General features: G+C 37.2%; 1 protein-coding gene across 1 annotated transcript in view; it reads left to right on the top strand.

Annotated features, from left to right (window-relative positions):
- LOC126360677 (transmembrane protein 230) overlaps positions 1–16,146 on the top strand; it is a 40,878-nt gene extending 24,732 nt beyond the window's left edge. The window contains exons 3-4 of the mRNA XM_050007730.1: positions 12,740–12,862; positions 14,871–16,146. Of these exons, the coding sequence (XP_049863687.1) occupies positions 12,740–12,862; positions 14,871–15,008 (261 nt within the window). The 3' untranslated portion in view covers positions 15,009–16,146. The remainder of the gene's footprint in view (positions 1–12,739; positions 12,863–14,870) is intronic.
- The last annotated feature ends 1,631 nt before the right edge of the window (positions 16,147–17,777 follow it).

The following is a 17,777-nucleotide window of genomic DNA, read 5'->3' on the forward strand; positions in this document are numbered from 1 at the left end:
CGTCTACTGTCAACACACATGTGTATCCGAGCAGAAAGCTTAGGCAACAAAATGAGAGGACTTACCCATTGACTAGCTAGAATGAGAGCAATTACATTATCTTGCAATTCTTTCAATTTACTGGCTACTTTGCTTCTTAAAGCAACTTGAATGGGGCGGACCCGGAAAAACTTAGGGTGTGCATTGTTTTTCAATGTAACATGTGCTACAAAGTTATTAGCCTTTTGTATTCCTTTAGCTTTTCCCATTCCTTCTGAAAATAATCCAGGAAATTGTTTAAGCAAGCTAGCTATGCTGTCTTTTGGCTCAAATGCAGACACTGAAATTACGTAGTCTTCGATGTTAAGTTCAAACAAATCAAAGGCATCTAAACCAAATATGCTTTCACTGTCTCTTGATTTCAGCACAGTAAAGTTCACTACCCTAGTGTGCGATTTGTAAGTGGCAGGCAAATTGCACTGTCCACGCACTGGAATTTCCTGTCTGTTGTAAGCAGTGAGGTGCCTGTTAGATTTATAAAGGAGTGATGAGCCTAACAATTGGTACATGACACGATTAAGCAAAGTTACTGAGGCATCTGTGGCTAACTGGAAGTTCGCACCATAGCCAACAATTCATAATGAGACAAATAGTTTGTCAGACTGTTCACAGCACTAGGGTGAGAAGGCAGCACAATCTTAATCTTACTTTTGTCAGAACTTGTAGGTTTTGAAAACACAGCGTTCACTGCATGTGCACAAGCCTGTTTTTTTCTGGGACCAGGCAAAATTGGCGTTTTTGTGCCATTGCAAACAAACTGCTTGGACATTGCCATTTTGTCCCACATGTGTAACACGTTGCGTTATGTGAGGGGCAGTCCTGTGTTTTATGACAAGCAAAACATCTAGGGCAAGACTTCACTAAGTTCACAGGTCTGTTTAACTCTCTAAATGGCTGTCCGTGCGGCTGTGTAAGTGTTCGTTGTTGCGTTGGGGCGGTCGCGAAAAAGCCTGACAAATCGGGGTGTAGTCAAACTTATTGGTCGCTATGGCACCAAATCGTATTGCTCTAAGATTTGCAATACTTGGGTAAGTGATGACCAGAGTACTTTAAGATCTGTTCAGATATTCTGCTACCTGGGACATTTAATGTTATTACATCACGTGTCATTAAATCACTGTAAAAGTTGCCACAACTACACTTAAATTTACATTTCATTTTCATGCCTGTTAATTCTGTGTACCACTGGCAGTATGTCTCTACCAGCTTTTTCTGTACATAAAAGAACTAATATCTAGTTGCAGCTATTTGGACTTGCTGGTCATAGTCCTGAATTATTGCAGCAACTACTTTGTTATAGACAAGTTTGTCAAGAGACACGGTTGGGAATGGTTTTTGTGTTAACTTGAACACTGGGGAAATCGCAATCAAAAGGAAGTATTATAACTTTGCAGTACCTTTAACACAATGAACTTCACAGTGTTCTTGGAACTGAGTCAGGTATTCAATCCATTCCTCCTCTGTTTCCTTAAATTGCCAAAGTGTTGGTATACCGGTCGGCGGCACTTGTTGGGCTGCTTGGTTGGTCGGTTGTGATTGTGCAGTTGATGCAGCTTGCACAGCCAGTAGTTGTTGTACTGCAGTCAGTAAGGTAGCAGATTGTTGGTTCTGAAACTGACAAACTTGTGTTAAATTCAACACACTGGCCCTCTGTGGCTGGGGCGGGGGCACAGGGTTGGCGGGGTTGGGGAATTCGTGGTTTACGCAAATATAATATATAAAAAAGCAAGCAAAGCCTCTTAAAAGAGAAATTTGATTAGTTCTGTGGCTCCCCTCCTGGAATACATCCAAGAACACTGTAGTGCTTCAAGAATTTCCTCGTAGATTCTAGAACCACTCGACCTTCTACCATCTCGAACACATGATATTTTAAGAATAAGTGTGAGAGAACATACATCCTGCTCGCCACGTTTGTGTGTGCAGGCTGGAAAGAAGTCACGAGCACAAGATAGACGCAATGGCCGAACAGCATCGACAAGTGTTTACCACTTGTGCCACAGAAGACATATCAGAAGAACAAGGAGTGTTTATGTATCTTATGGTGTTTTATATCATTGTCTATTGTGTTCGAGGAAAAAGAAGAACAGTTGAATCATTGTTAATTGTACTTCACATATTGTACTCGCTAGAGGCAATACATGTTCATATATTATGTGGTTGTTAAACCAAATATATTGCAGATGTATTTAATTGAGTCTAAAGCAAGATGAATTGGTTGATTATTATCATTTGAATATTAATGTGAGAAATGGTGAATATGTTACATGCGGAAGTTGAAATACATCATAATGAACTATAGGTATTATTCAAGTACTAAATTATTTGAAAAATAGAGAGAACCAGCATTATTCTTTGGAGAAGAAGGTTTTAGAAATCGACAGAGCCGGCAATCCAGAGAAGGAGATCGGCTGTGCAGATCAAGTAAGTCAACCGATGTGAGAGAAGTATGAATTTTGCAATCAAACTTCACATTGATTCTTATCATCAGACATCATTGGAACACAACAACAAATTAGCTAAAAAAAAAAACACTTGAATAAGAGCACACCGCAAGCTAAAACCCAAAAGAAGAAAGAAAAATCTTTGGCCCAGTTGATTAACTCCGCTCACCACTGAATTATCCCACTGAATTATCCTCGTGCGCCATTGTAGAGTCTTGTACTGCAAGGAAGCATGATTAACACAGTTGGTTGTTTTTTGAACTGGAAACATTTACTTTACTTGAATCGAGTCCATGTTTTGTGGTATAAGCTCATCAGTAATAGTCCTCTTACAGACTGATGTAAAGCACAATTCTGGTTGTAGTAAATTAGTCCCACTATAGTCACTAATTTGGTCACTACGCCCTGTCATAGTGTGTGACAAACTAAACATGCTCTGCAAGTACACAGAGAGATGCCAAACTGTAAGATTGAGTGAGATAGGCATTACGGAAAGTGGCAGCCTAAATACATGCTGTCAAGAGGGTGTTGGCAGTGTGTTGCTTGTGGATATGTCTCTGGCTTCTCTCATGATAGATGCATTTGACCCAGTGCCCACTAATCTATCTTCGCGCTCATCTTTGCTGACCGGCGTGCTGCAGACAATGTGTGCCAGCATATGTATGAAATACAGAATAGTAGCTTATAATGGGTATTGCACTGTGAAATATAATTCTATAAGACATGATATAGATTAGAATGCACTGTTAAAAGTTAGCCTCTGAAACCAGGACATATGTTGAAATAATCGCATAAATTTTGTGACAATTGATTGTGTTTAAATTGTTTAAGCTTTGCTATTTTTCCCAACTTAACTATCAGTTCAGAAACCACAATGTATTGTGAATAAACAGTGCCATACACCAGCTGATGACATCTCCCTGCAAAACCAAAGTTAACCCGTATTTTACAAAATAATATGCCCACAATTCCCATCTAGTTCATACTTCTTTTACAGGAGGCATCACATCAGTAATGGTTTGAAGGTAGTGTGTATATTATATGGAAAGGATGTTACTATAGCTCTACTTTATAGTTGACAACTTCCCTTTTGTTCAGATTAACACAAAACTTAGGCAGAAATCAACATTTTATTTGATTACATAACTATGAAGAATTCTGCTTACTGTACAGTTATTGTTATGGAAGAAAGCTTATTGTGCAGTGTTTGTGAATACTGCTCGAATGCTGATACCTTGTCAGCATCATTATATCTCAGTTACAGGTTTTTCCTTTCTCGCCATTAACATTATTTCATTGAGTGTAAATAGTGGGGAATTTATAATTAAGCATAAAGTGGTATGACACTATATATTCTTAATGTAGCTTAAGATAATAACACGGCAGTATTGAATCAAGGAGCCAACATGTTAAAAAATTAAAGCCGTACCTAAAGGGGGTGTTCAAAGAAGACGAGGATGATGATGATGATGATTGGGTACTGGGGCACTCAACTGTGTGGTTATTAGTGCCCATACAAATTCCCAACCTTTGCTCAGTCCAATCTCACCACTTTCATGAATGATGATGAAATGATGAGTACAACACAAACACGCAAGTCATCTTACGGCAGGCAAAAATCACTGACCCTGCCGGGAATCGAATCTGGGACCCAGTGCTCGGGAAGTGGAATGCGACCGCGGGACCACAAGCTGGTAACTGAAGAGATCAGTTGATGAGCTTGTATCTCTTTCAGCAATAGCCTGTAAAATAGTGCAACAAGATTTCCTTCTATATTTCTTCTATTGTTCACAGTATCAGAAAATCAAAAAGTATCCTTTATCAACTTTTAATTAGTACATTACCAAAGCAGTTGGTTCAGAAGGGAGTAGAACTAAATAAAGGCACATATGCATCATCTGCAGTTGGAAACTGAGCTCATGATTTTCCTCAAAAGTCGTCATAAATAGAATAGATGACAAATCCAGCTAGAACGTGCAAGGCCTGTTGGGAACAAGGAATGTAGATCATAGAACACAGACCTCTGTCTTCCTGAGTGCTTTGAAAAGTTCCACGCCACAATGACAGTTTCTAATGCATAAAAATGAGAAAAGATAGATACAAGCATTTCACAATAAAACACATTATTCTTAAGGTGAATGTTCGATAGTGTCTTGTGAGTGATTTTAATTGAGTAGCCAACCCTTCTTTGTGAATAATAAAAATGCTACACATTTAAGGAAAAATTAAAATCCTGAGAAATAGCATCCTTAGGATCATATCTACTAATTGCTTTATACCATGCCTGTTGTAAATATACAGCTATTCCTAAGGAAGAAAGATGGCAGTTCATCACAATTATTACATAGTAAATGCATTCCTAACAATATTTAAAAAAGAGTAGGTTGCCACTCACCATGTAGAGAAGGCAGTGAGTCACAAACAGGCACAACAAAAAGACAGCTCTGCATTTAAACTTTCAGAAAAAAAAAATCCTTTCTCGGAAATAAAAAAACTTGCATTCACACAAGGACAACTTTCACACACATGGCTGCTACCTCTGGCCACTGTCAGAGGAATTACTCATCAATGCTGTGCTCCAGATGTTTGCAGCAAGATTGTACAGAAGACTTTCTGGCATGGAACTCATAGCAGCTATCAAAGACAAAGTATTGTAGGTAGTGAATGAGCTTAATTTGGATTAGTGTGATGACAGAGTTGTTTAGAGTTTGCCTACAAGTAGGAAAAGAGGGATGAATAGAAGAAGGAGACGTTATGGAGCAGTGAGGACAGTGTCTTAGCTCTCAGCGTAGATAATAAAACAGCTCTAACAACGTGAAAGGTTTAGGATCATGGTGTTTTATGCAGGCATCATCTACGTGGCCGTCGTATGAACAGACTGAGTTAGTTACATGTTCCATAGATCTTTATTTGAATGATTCTTTTATCAAAATAAACAAGTTAATTTACAGAATATGTATACATAGTTAGTATGTTAAATGTTAAAGACGATCTATGTTTCGAAAAGCCAGGTGTGTATCCCATTTCATGCAAATATGGCATGTTTTACATTGGGCCAACTATCAGAACTGAAGGAGAGATGCAAGGAACATAAGTGACACATCCAACTAAAACAGCCAAGCAAATCAGCTGTTGCTGAGCTCTGCCTTGAATGTAATCATGAAATGAAATCTAATGAGACCAGGTATCATAGTGTGAAAGTTAAGTTTCTGGGACAGCATAATTAAAGAATATCTCAAAATAAAGATGTCAGGAAACTTAATTAAAGGGAGGTACGTTTCAATAAACAAATCTCGGGGTCCCTCAATTTATTAAAATATCACCAACCGTCACATCCATTGGAGCTTAAAAATGGTAAAGGAATTTGCGTTTCATAGAATATTAGTGCATGCTCTGTGAAACAAACGAGCACAGTGGACATTGGGAACTGAACTCAGCTGTAAATAGCAGCATGAGGCCAACAGTAGCTCACAGTCTGGTTGGAATCCAGGTAGTGAATACATATAATAGCAGCACCATAAGAAGATGGCTGAGTCAGTTGTTGAAATATTATGCAGAAAATGGAAACAACCACTCAACTGGACAGCAGAAAGCACACTATTAGAGGTGGTTTGTTTATCTCCAGTTTTTTTGACGGCTGTTACAATACCATATTTAAACACACCATATGTTCAAAAAGTTCAATGACTGATCTTATTTCTGCCGTATAAGTTATGTCAGTGCAGTAAGTTTGGTGGCAGCAGCTTAAACCAATAATTGTAAAATAACAGACGAGCAGTGGTAACTGTTATCCAGATTTTCTCAAAAGGGTCAGTAACCCTTGTTGGTGAATGTTGTACCACCTGCAAGAAGAAAGCGCATTGTTCAGGTCTCCCGTTGAGGTAATAACTTTATTTAAAAGCAATATTTCAACATTGCTAGAGTATTATTTATGAGTTCCAATGTTTTATGGGCAAAGATCAGTACAGTAATGTCCTCACCAAACATTTCTAGCCCAGTACCAAAAGTCCTGTAATTTATACTGTACTGATGTGATTTTAATTGTAATGCTTTTCACCTTACACATTTGGCATTTTTTAGTAATTATTGCAGAGTTTTTCTTCATCCCTACATCTCATTTAATACCATGTTAATAGTTGAAAGTAAACAAAAAAATTCTAAAATGCTTACTTCAGCCTGGATAACACCAATGTGTGGAAACAGCTAATGTAAAAAATTGGGTGCTACCTTTTTTTCTCGTGGAAATAACAATAAGTTAGCTAAGATTTAAGATTATTCCTCATAAATTGTTCATGGATCTCTCTCTCTCTCTCTCTCTCTCTCTCTCTCTCTCTCTCTCTCTCTCTCTCTCTCTCTCTCTCTCTCTCTGATAAAGAAGCCTTTTGTTTCATTATTAATAAGACAAAAATAAGTCCTCAGATTAACTTTCTAGATTGTACATTAGGAATTGGTACAATGCACTACATCAGCATTTTTCCTTCTGTTGTGCCTTTCATCTAAGTAAATCTAAATACATAACTCTCTTAATATTGCATGCGTTATTTTTTTTCCATTCTGAATGGTACTCAAATGCCACAATAAGCTTTTGTATGGTAACTGGCAACAGAGATGCTTATTCTGCTTGCAGTTTAATTAAAACAGAACACAGAAGTTGTTGTTTGTATACTAAAGTCTATATACTGAGATGACAAAGACACAACCACAGTGAACAATGGTCAATAATACAAATCTGTTACTCAGTGGTTTTCAAGTATTCAAACTTGGTTCACTTGATAATGGGTGAATGTAATAAGCACACCAGTTCCATCTCCACAGTGTTGTCGCAGGTAATAAGACAAAATTAACTATTATATATCAACCATTGTTCATGTGCCGCAGATTGGATTTGGTAATTAAATAAACAGTTGATAACAAGGGTATTTTTACAAAAACATTTTTACAGTTTAGTTCCCACTTAAAAAAAAAAAAAAAAAAAAATGGGATTCCTAAAACCTAATATAAACACTGATAATTTTAAAAATTTCCTGTACTTTGTAGTGTGGGTGTTTCAGTAACCAACCATAACTTTAAAAATATGATTGGGTAAGAACTAAGCAGATTCTGAAAATTTATTAAAAATATTTTAAACATGTAACTTAATGTAAGTTTCCAGTTTTACCAGTAAGTTGTTTGACATAAAATATTGCTGTAGAGCCATTTAGGTTAACAACTATGAGTATCTCCTCTATTTTTCAGAATTTCATTGATGTAACAGGAATGTCTTGAAATAATTATGCTGTAGGAGATGTGTGACAGAATAATGCCAGAATAGGCGTACACCATCTTAAGATAAACATTAGTGACTGCAACTATTAGTTTTCATATAAGACAGCACACATGACTATTCTCTTGCAGTTGTAGATAATATGTTCCTTTCACTTTAAAGTGGAATCAGTATTAAAGTCTCACTGACATAATTTTTACAGCTTAAGTTAATCCTAGAAGTAGTTCCTGTGTTTTATCAGGATTTTATTTGTCTCGTAAGATATATGTTGCAGATCATCTAATGATGTTGTATAGGAGGTACATCAGTTTTTGGCGTATGATATACATAGTTGCAGGAGGGTTCATTACAATAAAACCTATTCATTGCTAATTCTAATTTTTCTTGAGTTGCCTAGTGGATGTCTGTGCTGTTTTGGTGTGTATTAAAACAATATTGTATCACCTTCATAACATGTTACCAAATTAGCTTCTGTATGGGAGTTACACCAATGAAAAGAAATGGACCAAGGATTGAGCCCTCCATCACACTACTCCCAACTTCCTTCAGCCAAGAGCATATGTTTTTAACTGTGATGATACCTCTTGTTGCTTAAACAGGACTTGATTAGAACTAAAGATAGGTTGTGTATACCATAAAATTCCAGTGTTGCTAATAGGTTGGTAAAGATTATATAGTCATAAGCTTTACTGAGATCACAAAGTACAACAGACACCAGATCCTTATTCTCAAAAGCTGTTAGCACTTAAGTGACAGCAGTAGTAGCGTTTTGACCGTGTTGGAATCCAGACTGTTGGAGAGGTCATGCTATTTGAAGTAGTTATTTAGCTAACTGTACATAATTGAAAATTGGCGTAACTTAGCATTTTGAGTAAATCAAGGAAAATTCCAGACATATTGAAAATGAAAAATAAGTGGCTGACAGAAAGAGGTCATGCTATTTGAAGTAGTCAACCTCGGCCTCTGAATGCAAGTTATGAAGTGTGCACTACTCATAAACAACCTACACTGATGCCTGGTCCATAATAAACACACACAGTCCAGTGCAACATGGGCCTTGCCTGCGTTGTTAACCGTCAAACACAAACATCCCGTTACATTACTATCACTGTTCACATTATTTTCCCCATCCACTGTGTGTGTGTGTGTGTGTGTGTGTGTGTGTGTGTGTGTGTGTGTGTTTTGAACAGTTTATCAATTTTGTCTTTGCAGCATGCCATAAATAATTTGCAATGTTATATTTGTAAATGGCATATAAATCCGGTGAGATATAGTGCAGTCATATCACAAATTGGATATTGCTTAATACTTAGTGCTGCAACTGCCAAATGTGTCCATGCAAATTTGGTAGTTACAGCACTAAGTATTAGACAATAGTCGGTTTGTGATATGACTGCACTATATTTCACTGTATTTATATGCCAGATACAAATACAACATTGCAAATTGTCTGTGGCACACTACAAAGACAAAATTGACAAATTGTCCAAGTAGATGAAAGAGAGACAAAAAAAGTTAAGGTTTTAGCAAAATATGGCACCAAACTTTGAAAAAGATGGTAGATTTATGGATTAAAAAAGACATGTGACATTTTAGATTAAAATGATTGTCGTTAATATTGCAAATGATTGTGAACTTAGAAATGAACTGAAAATAAACTGACAGTTTGGAGAAAATGAGAGTAACAAATGGGATTATTTAGTAAGAAGTGTACAGACTTGATAGTTTGCGCATGAAGTTTGTGCTTGATTCAACCACTAGAGACCACCGGGCCTGCTAGTACGACAGCAGTTGCTGCACTCCCTGTTAGAACTAATTACTGTGTAGGCCAGAGTGCAAGGCTCTGCCAGCGAGTGGTGTGTTGTCCGTTATATATATTTTGTCTTTCATGTGTTTATGCTTTTTCATGTTATAAAGTTGCAGTGTTCTTGGGTTAGAACAGTTAGTATTAACTAACAGTGTTCATTTTTCTGTTGCACTTAATTTTTTCCAAGGTATATAAACATTGTTAAATTTATGTAACATGCCATTACTGAGTAACTACTGCAGGATATTTTAATAGCAAATTGCCACTACAGAAGAAAATAGCTGTGTAGACCAGATCCATAACTTTCATAGTGAACACGTTGAGTGTGCTCCATGAAAGTCTGGAAAACTTGTTCCAAGCTAAAATTGGTCCAAAATTTGTGTATATGGGCATACGAAACATGAGAATTTTTCATTGCTGCCCAGGGTAAGATTTGCCCTCCTCTAACCTTACAGATTAACAGGTATTGTCTGTGTCTGTATCTTGTGTAGGTATGTAACGTGCACTTGTGCTATGTTTTTTTTTTTAGTATGGAGTAAAAGGAAGAGAGGAGATAGGCTCCTGTGTTGGCACATAGTACACTACCCTTGGATAGTGGAAGCTGCCTGACTTACCAAGTCTCTGATTTACTAACAAAGAGATAGAGGGGCTGGCCAGTACTTACCTCAGCTCAGTACAGTCGATAGACACACAAAAAACAACCGAAAATTTACGTTCCTAGCTTTCGGAATAAATGTTCCTTCATCAGGGAGGAGAGAGGGGAAAGAAAGGGAAGAAGGGAAAGTGGATTTAGTTACTCATAACCCAGGTTATGAAGCTACAGGGAAAGGAAAACAGGGAGGGTAGCAAGGATGGAGGCATGGTTGTCACAGGGAAGCCAAAGATATTCTACTGTAAGTACTGTGCCAGCTTCAAACCAAAGAGGATGCATACAGAAGTAAAGAGGTATATAGTATAAAGATGTAGGATGAAAAGATGCATGAATGGCTAAAGAGGAAAGGGAAAGAGGAGAAGACTGAAGAGTAAATGGGAGTGAGGTTGTTTAACGTAGGTTCAGTCCAGGGGGATGGCGGGATGAAAGGATGTGTTGGAGTGCAAGTTCCCATCTCCACAGTTCAGAGGGACTGGTGTTGGGTGGGAGAAGCCAAATGGCACATACGGTACAGTATACATAGATATGTTACCTCTGTAGTGCTGTAGATTATGTAGTGCTGTAGACCATGCCTCCATCCTTGCTACCCTCCCTGTTTTCCTTTCCCTGTAGCTTCATAACCTGGGTTGTGAGTAATTAAATGCACTTTCCCTTCTTCCCTTTCTTTCCCCTCTCTCCTCCATGATGAAGGAACATTTATTTCGAAAGCTAGGAATGTAAATTTTCGGTTGTTTTTTGTGTATCTATCGGCTGTACTGAGCTGAGATAAGTACTGGCCAGCCCCTCTATCTCTTTGTTAGTATTTGTTTCACAACTCTATATGGGATTTTCCATTAATTATTCAAGTCTCTGATTTGTGTCATACGTCTTCATACTTAAGATAATGAGGAAAAAATCAGGAGCCACCCTAGGATATTGGCGTGTGGTCTGTGATGGCCAAAATACTTATACTACCACCTCTCCTCTTTGCTACAAAATATTTGTACTGAAACTTTTCTTTCCACCAAGGGGATTCAAACCAGTAGCCTTCAGTGAAGTCACCACCACCAAACTGATGTGTATTACCCACAATGGGTATTTAGAAGGGTTGAAATGTGTTTGGATATTCGAAATGAAACACAGGAAAAAGATGCAGATGCCAAATGAAACAAAATAGAGCACTCTTTGTGAACAGACACCATTGTAGCAGTTATTCAATAGTCATGCTCATTTTTGTCTTCTATTATATTAGTCTCATGGTAAATAGTGTGGAGATAAAACCATAGCCCTACAAATCTTAGGAGGAATAAAACCATTTGGTGGTGATGGCTTTTTTTAAAAGGAAAGCAGGGGAGGAGAGACAGTGGGTAATTACCATGGATGCCTAATATTCCAGTGTTATGGAGAACTTTGGCATGAGGGTACAGTTTTATATGATTTCAGTTATGTTAAGTGTTAAATTAGAGAAAATGGAAAATTGTTATTTAACATGGCAGAGATATTAATGGTTTCCATTATTCTATTACAAAGACCATTGTGGTAAAACATACTATGGGACAGTGTACTGTATTTATGTCAGTAAAGAAATGTTGTGTTATTTACTGTTAAACCAATAAATATTCAGAGTAACTTACCCACAAGTTTTTTTTTATTTTTTTTTATGTCATATCACCGCATTTGGACATGACTTCCACCAAGATGTCCAATCAATATGTTTGAGTTCTCTTCATAAATATGTGTACTTGCTGCCTGGCAACCATTATTGATTTTCTGTTTGTTTGCCAAGCACATTTAAGCCCTACTTTGCAATGTGTACTGCAGAAATGTCCGTAATGATCTTTCAGTAGCATTAAGAATTTTATTTCTTTTATATTTTTGACAAATTAATTTTTTATACATTTGACAAATAATTTTTTTATATATTTGACAAATAATTTTTTTATAAATTTGACAAATAAAGTTTATTATATCTGATACATCATGTCAGTACAATCCTTCATCCTGAGTTGTAAATTTATTCATTTCAGACTTGCATTTCCTTATGTAAATTGGATTATTTTTCAAGAGATAATGCATATGTGTAGCTATCACACTTTGTTTTTTTTTTTTCCTTCTTGACATTTAATTACTGATAATTATACCACACAGCAGTTTACTATGTATCAGATGCCCTTCAAATTGCATATTTGAAACATTAGAAAGGAGTCACCTGCCCCTGTAGTTTTTAAGAGAGTGAATTTTAAGTAAATATCTGGTGTCAGATACATTACTTTCTTAGTGATAGCTGGCCGAAAATAGTAAAAGGGTAAGAAGTACTCATTGTATTAAGAAATAAATCTTCAGATATGTGCAAGATGTCTTTTGTATATAAAAAATAGTCATCATTATATATAATAATAGTTATGTGGTGCAATAGCTACTGATTATAACTCTTTATTGTGTAATCTGCAAAGAGGTTATGGATATTACCTGTATATTTTAGAAACACAAGGGAGCTCAATTTTCACACTAAATTCATTATATGAAGCATTTAACAGCTTTAGGTATACTGTTTGCAGTTTGAGAAGCCAGCTACTCAGATACCTTGGAAGTCAATAGTCCTGGCATCAGTACTCTGCTTTGGAGGCACAATTCTGCTTTTAGTGGGCAGCTTACTTGTGACTGGGCACATTGAAGCTAAGGTGAGCACCACAGAATAATAGTTTGCTTCATCTTGTTCAAAATGTGGCATATATTTAAACTGTATTTTCAAGTTTTGTGTTGCACATGCAAATCAGTTTACATTTTCAAAAGAAAAAAAAGGAAGAAAAATTCAGAGCAGTTTCAGAGAAATTTTACCAAAAGCTAGAGGAATGACATGACTGAAATGGACTATAAAATTTCAATAAAGGGGTTACTGTATGCAGCCTTGCTGGATTCTGCTAGTGCCATTTTCCTGGAAAATTTTGAGACTGTTATGGATTCAGTTAGCAGAGATTACCAGTGTTAATGATGTGCAATCACTGGTTTCATGTTTAGAAAACTGAAAAAATTAAAATATGTTGCTGCTCAATTTATCCCTACGGTTACACCCATCCACTATTGTCACAAATGTGAAGTTAGTTTGCACATAGAGGACTTCTTTTAATTAAGTGTAAGACATAGCAACAAAGAGATCTGTTGAGTAGCAACTAGTAACAACAAATCTGAAGTAAAATTAATGGCTTGCGGTATTTTAACTTGTTTTTCCTCATGCCAGAAAAAGTTAGTTTTAGACATACAATATGTCCATAAAGTCCCTTCACAACTTCAAAATTTTATGACAGTGGCAGCTGTTGAAATATTTTAACATTTCTTTAATTGTAATCAGTGTTTATAAAAGCTTTTTGACAATGTTTAATAGACCTCTATATGGGTGCCTTTGGTTTAGTTGCACAAAGCACATAAAGACGGTACTCGATTTCTTGCCATGTTGGCTGTAACATAGCATCATCAATGGTGGCAATGGCATTACAAATCCTTTGCTTCAAGTCAGCAATGTCCCGTATCTGTGTTTGATACACAATATCTTTTACATACTCCCATAAAAAAAAGAGTCCAGCGGAGTGATATTTGGCAAACACGGTGGCCAAGGAATTGGCCTATCCCTCCCAATCCATCTGCCTGGAAATGTTTCATTGAGGAACTGATGAACATGCAGACCACAACGTGGTGGTGCACCATCTTGCTGGAAAATGATAGTTGGTTGTATAAGTCAATCAATTGTGGTGCTCCATCTTCGGTCAGAAGGTCGAGGTGAACATCTGCAGTAATTGTTGACTCAAATATGGACCAATTATTTGGTTGCACATGTTTCCACACCGCACATTCACTTTTGGACTATCCTGGTGAAGCTCCCTAGTCACATGTAAATGTTCAGATCCCCATATTCTCACATTGTGTCTGTTTAATGACCAAGAAACATGAAAAGATGCCTCGTCACCGAAACGAACTTGCATGAGGAATGCTTCATCCTCCGATAGGCATTCCAACATGTTGAGTGCAAACTCTGTCCATTTTGGCTTGTCATTTGGCTCAAGTGTCCGTAACAGTTGCACTTTGTAAGTGTACAACCATAAGTTCGCGTGGAAGATCTTATGCACAGTTGAACGTGGTAATTGCAACTGTCTGGCAGCAGTGCAGCTGGACTTCATAGGGGAACGAGTGAAGACGTTTAAAACATGATCGATGTTTTCCTTGGATGTTCGTGGTCGCCTGCTCCTCCCTTTATCCAACACTGTCCCTGCCTCTGTAAAATTTTTGTGCCATGCACGGATTGAAGGGTGTGGTGGCGGATCTCTTCCATACTTCATTCTGAATTTTCATTGAGTCTGAACATCCGATTTTGTCTCATTAAACTAGGACACATATTGTGCCTTCTCTTGAGGAGTTGCCATTTCATAGAGATTCAGTTCCTTCCATCAACAGGGTATCTGAAACACAAAATTTTAGTATATATAAAAACATTAGTAAACAGTTATTACAGTAAAAGAAATTTTGTTAAAATATTTCAACACCTGCCATTGTAATAAAATTTTGATGTTGTAAAGGGACTTTATGGACACACTGTACTTTCATAATACTACAATAGTTAATGCATTTTTGTATCTCCTTCTTTGTAAATTGGATTTAAAGATTCAGTCATTTTGTTGTCTCTCTCTTTTGTTCCAGTACGCGGATCGGACATGGCCTTTACTCATTTTGGGATCCATCATGTTTTTGCCAGGAGCATACCACATACGCATAGCATATTGTGCATTTCGACGATATCCGGGTTACTCATTTGATGATATACCCGAGTTTGATTGAAATTCCAGAACAGCAGAATCATCTAGTGTTCACTCAAATCTTGTAAAGACAGTTTCAAGAAATGGCTAGAAATGTTTCTCTTTTCACCTCCTGTGCACCAAAACACATTCTCTCAATATCTTTTTTTGTGAGGATCATCAATTAACATTGCACTATCAAATAGTATAAACAAGAAAAAACAAGCATCAAACAATGAGGTACAATTACAATCCATACAAAAAGTAAAAAGTAATATCCACCAGACAGAACAAGTTAAGCATATTGAACTATCACACAAACTTGAAGTTAATCAGTAGGTTTGAGGGCTTTGAATTGGTAGACATGCTGTATTCTCATAAAGAGACAAATGAAAAGAAGTGTGCATTAATACTGACAGAGAGTAAAAGATGACCAGAAGCAACAAAAGACTCACTAGACTTCCTCCACACTGTTTTACGTAAGGCTTTAATATTTCATCCCTTGTCTGTTAGCAACTTTTTCCTGCCTCCTCACGTCACAGTTCATGAAGTATTGGCATTAAGTACAGTGTATGATTGCCCATGACTGTCTCAGTCTTCTGAATATGCCACTGTAGTACTGAAGCTTTCATATTATTTTGGCTTTCTACTACCTGGTCTGCTGATGCTTTGTCTGAGTTTACAGCCACAGTGAAGAAATTATGTAACTTATTACTACATAAAGGATTTCTGCATGTGTAGCAAGTTCAATAATGCTGTATGAGACTTCTTTATTGTGTCAGTAAGACAGTCAGTAAATATGCAGCACACTTTTCAGACAGTGTTATAAGTGACTTCCAAGTGCTTTATTATGCGGAAAAGGCAATATTCTATTATTTGATGGGCTTATTTTTGCTGTGTTTCATGTATGTGCATGCAGGTTTGCGTGTGTGTGTGTGTGTGTGTGTGTGTGTGTGTGTGTGTGTGTGTCAGAGAGAGAGAGAGAGATTGTTTTCTTGTGAAATGATGGTTGTAAATTGTATTTGTTAATGTTTTTGAATATGTATTTTTGTTTTAAATTGAGACAGATTTGAAAACCATTAATAATGAAAATTTGTCAAATATAATCAATTTTTAATGTGTCATTTGTTAACCTAATATCTGTACATCAGAAGTATAAGTTCTACATCTCCATGACATTATAGTGGTTGTACTAACTTCCACAGATACTCTGCTGCCCCCACATAGGACTCCTTGTAGTTCAATATGTTCAGTTGGTGTGATCTCCCAGTTTCCTAAATCATTGAAAAAATATAAAAAAATTCACACAGTGTGTGCTAAATATTAAACCAAAGTAACATGAACACTGGCAGCTGAGGGTGGCTAAAAGATCACTGATGATTATGCTTGGAAAATGATTATGGTTGGAAAATAACACATCCAAATACTATGAACTTACTGTCCTGAAAAACAAACAACAATATGATGGCTGTAAATAAAGTAAGTGCCAATATAGTCCAGACACTTGAAGGAGCTTCGGCGTGCGCTAATAGAGTATGGGAGCAATCAGGTAGCACCAGTGTTGGTACGAAGTGTGCATTTGAGAGGCATCCAGTTGAGAGTGCTGTTGCTATCTAGCATTCAGCTGAGGAGTGTCAACTCCACCCCTCTAAAGCATGTCTCCAGAAGGTGGTAAATATTTGTGGATTAAAATCAAGGTTGTCCGTGGCAAGAATACTTTACTGTATATGGCGGTTGCACAGTGGGTCAATGCCTTTGTGCCACTCAGAATGAGACTTCAGATATGCACCACACAGATCAGCCATCCATTCTTCAAGATCATATTTATGTCATAAGTTGTCTCAGTTCCATACACCATTGATGTACTGTCTGGGAATTACCGATAGAGGTTGGTCTGAGTCATGAAATGGTGTGGCACATACAGATGAAATGTCTTAACATGAGGAAAATTGCATCCATTGTGTTTTCACATCAATTCATCGATGTACAGAAAGGGCACTGGTGTGCACTGACAGCCATCCACCTGGACAGATATCACATCAAAGGCGACACATTTCTACAGCATATTATCACCATTAATGAGATGTAGGAACAATTCTACAAGCCTGAATTAAAGCACCAATTGGATGAATGGTGTCGCTCATGTTGGCCATGTCCACCAAAATTCTGACAGGAATCTAGTCTTGGGATCCTTATTCAGACTGTGGCATATGACTACAAAGGTGTTATCCTTAAGCCTACTACACCTGAGGGACAAACCTTCAGCAGTGACTACTAGTTCCGATTTCTGGAGCAACATTTGTGTCCGGTTATGCAGTGTAAATGTCCGCATTTATTGTGATACAATCACCTTATTGTTTTCGTGAAAACTCGTGTTGTCATGTTGCAAACAATGTGAAGCTCATATTGCAGTGGTGGTGTTGGACAGTCTTGATATACCATCCATACTCACCAGACATGAGTCCTTGTGAGGGCACTCCACCGCAATCATTGTCAACATAGAACACCCTGCCAACAGTCCTCAGTAGCTCCCGACATTTGGCAAGAGGTAAAAGGCTTTGTGAGTGACTACATTGAAGGGCTGTAGTTTTAGTTCATTAATTATTATGTTCTGTCAAAGTTGCCACTACTTTATTTACATCCCTCATAAGATTTATTACCCATCCAAAACTTTTGAATATTTCTTGTATGTGAAATTCATGATTAGACCTTAATATAGTTTATATCTTACTGTTTACTTCATTGTAGTTTATTGCCACCATAAAGGGCTACTGATACTTCAAGACAGTTGCCCATGCTTATCTACTTCAGT

Source organism: Schistocerca gregaria, chromosome 1 (genome assembly GCF_023897955.1).
Source record: "Schistocerca gregaria isolate iqSchGreg1 chromosome 1, iqSchGreg1.2, whole genome shotgun sequence".
Lineage (NCBI taxonomy): Eukaryota > Metazoa > Arthropoda > Insecta > Orthoptera > Acrididae > Schistocerca > Schistocerca gregaria.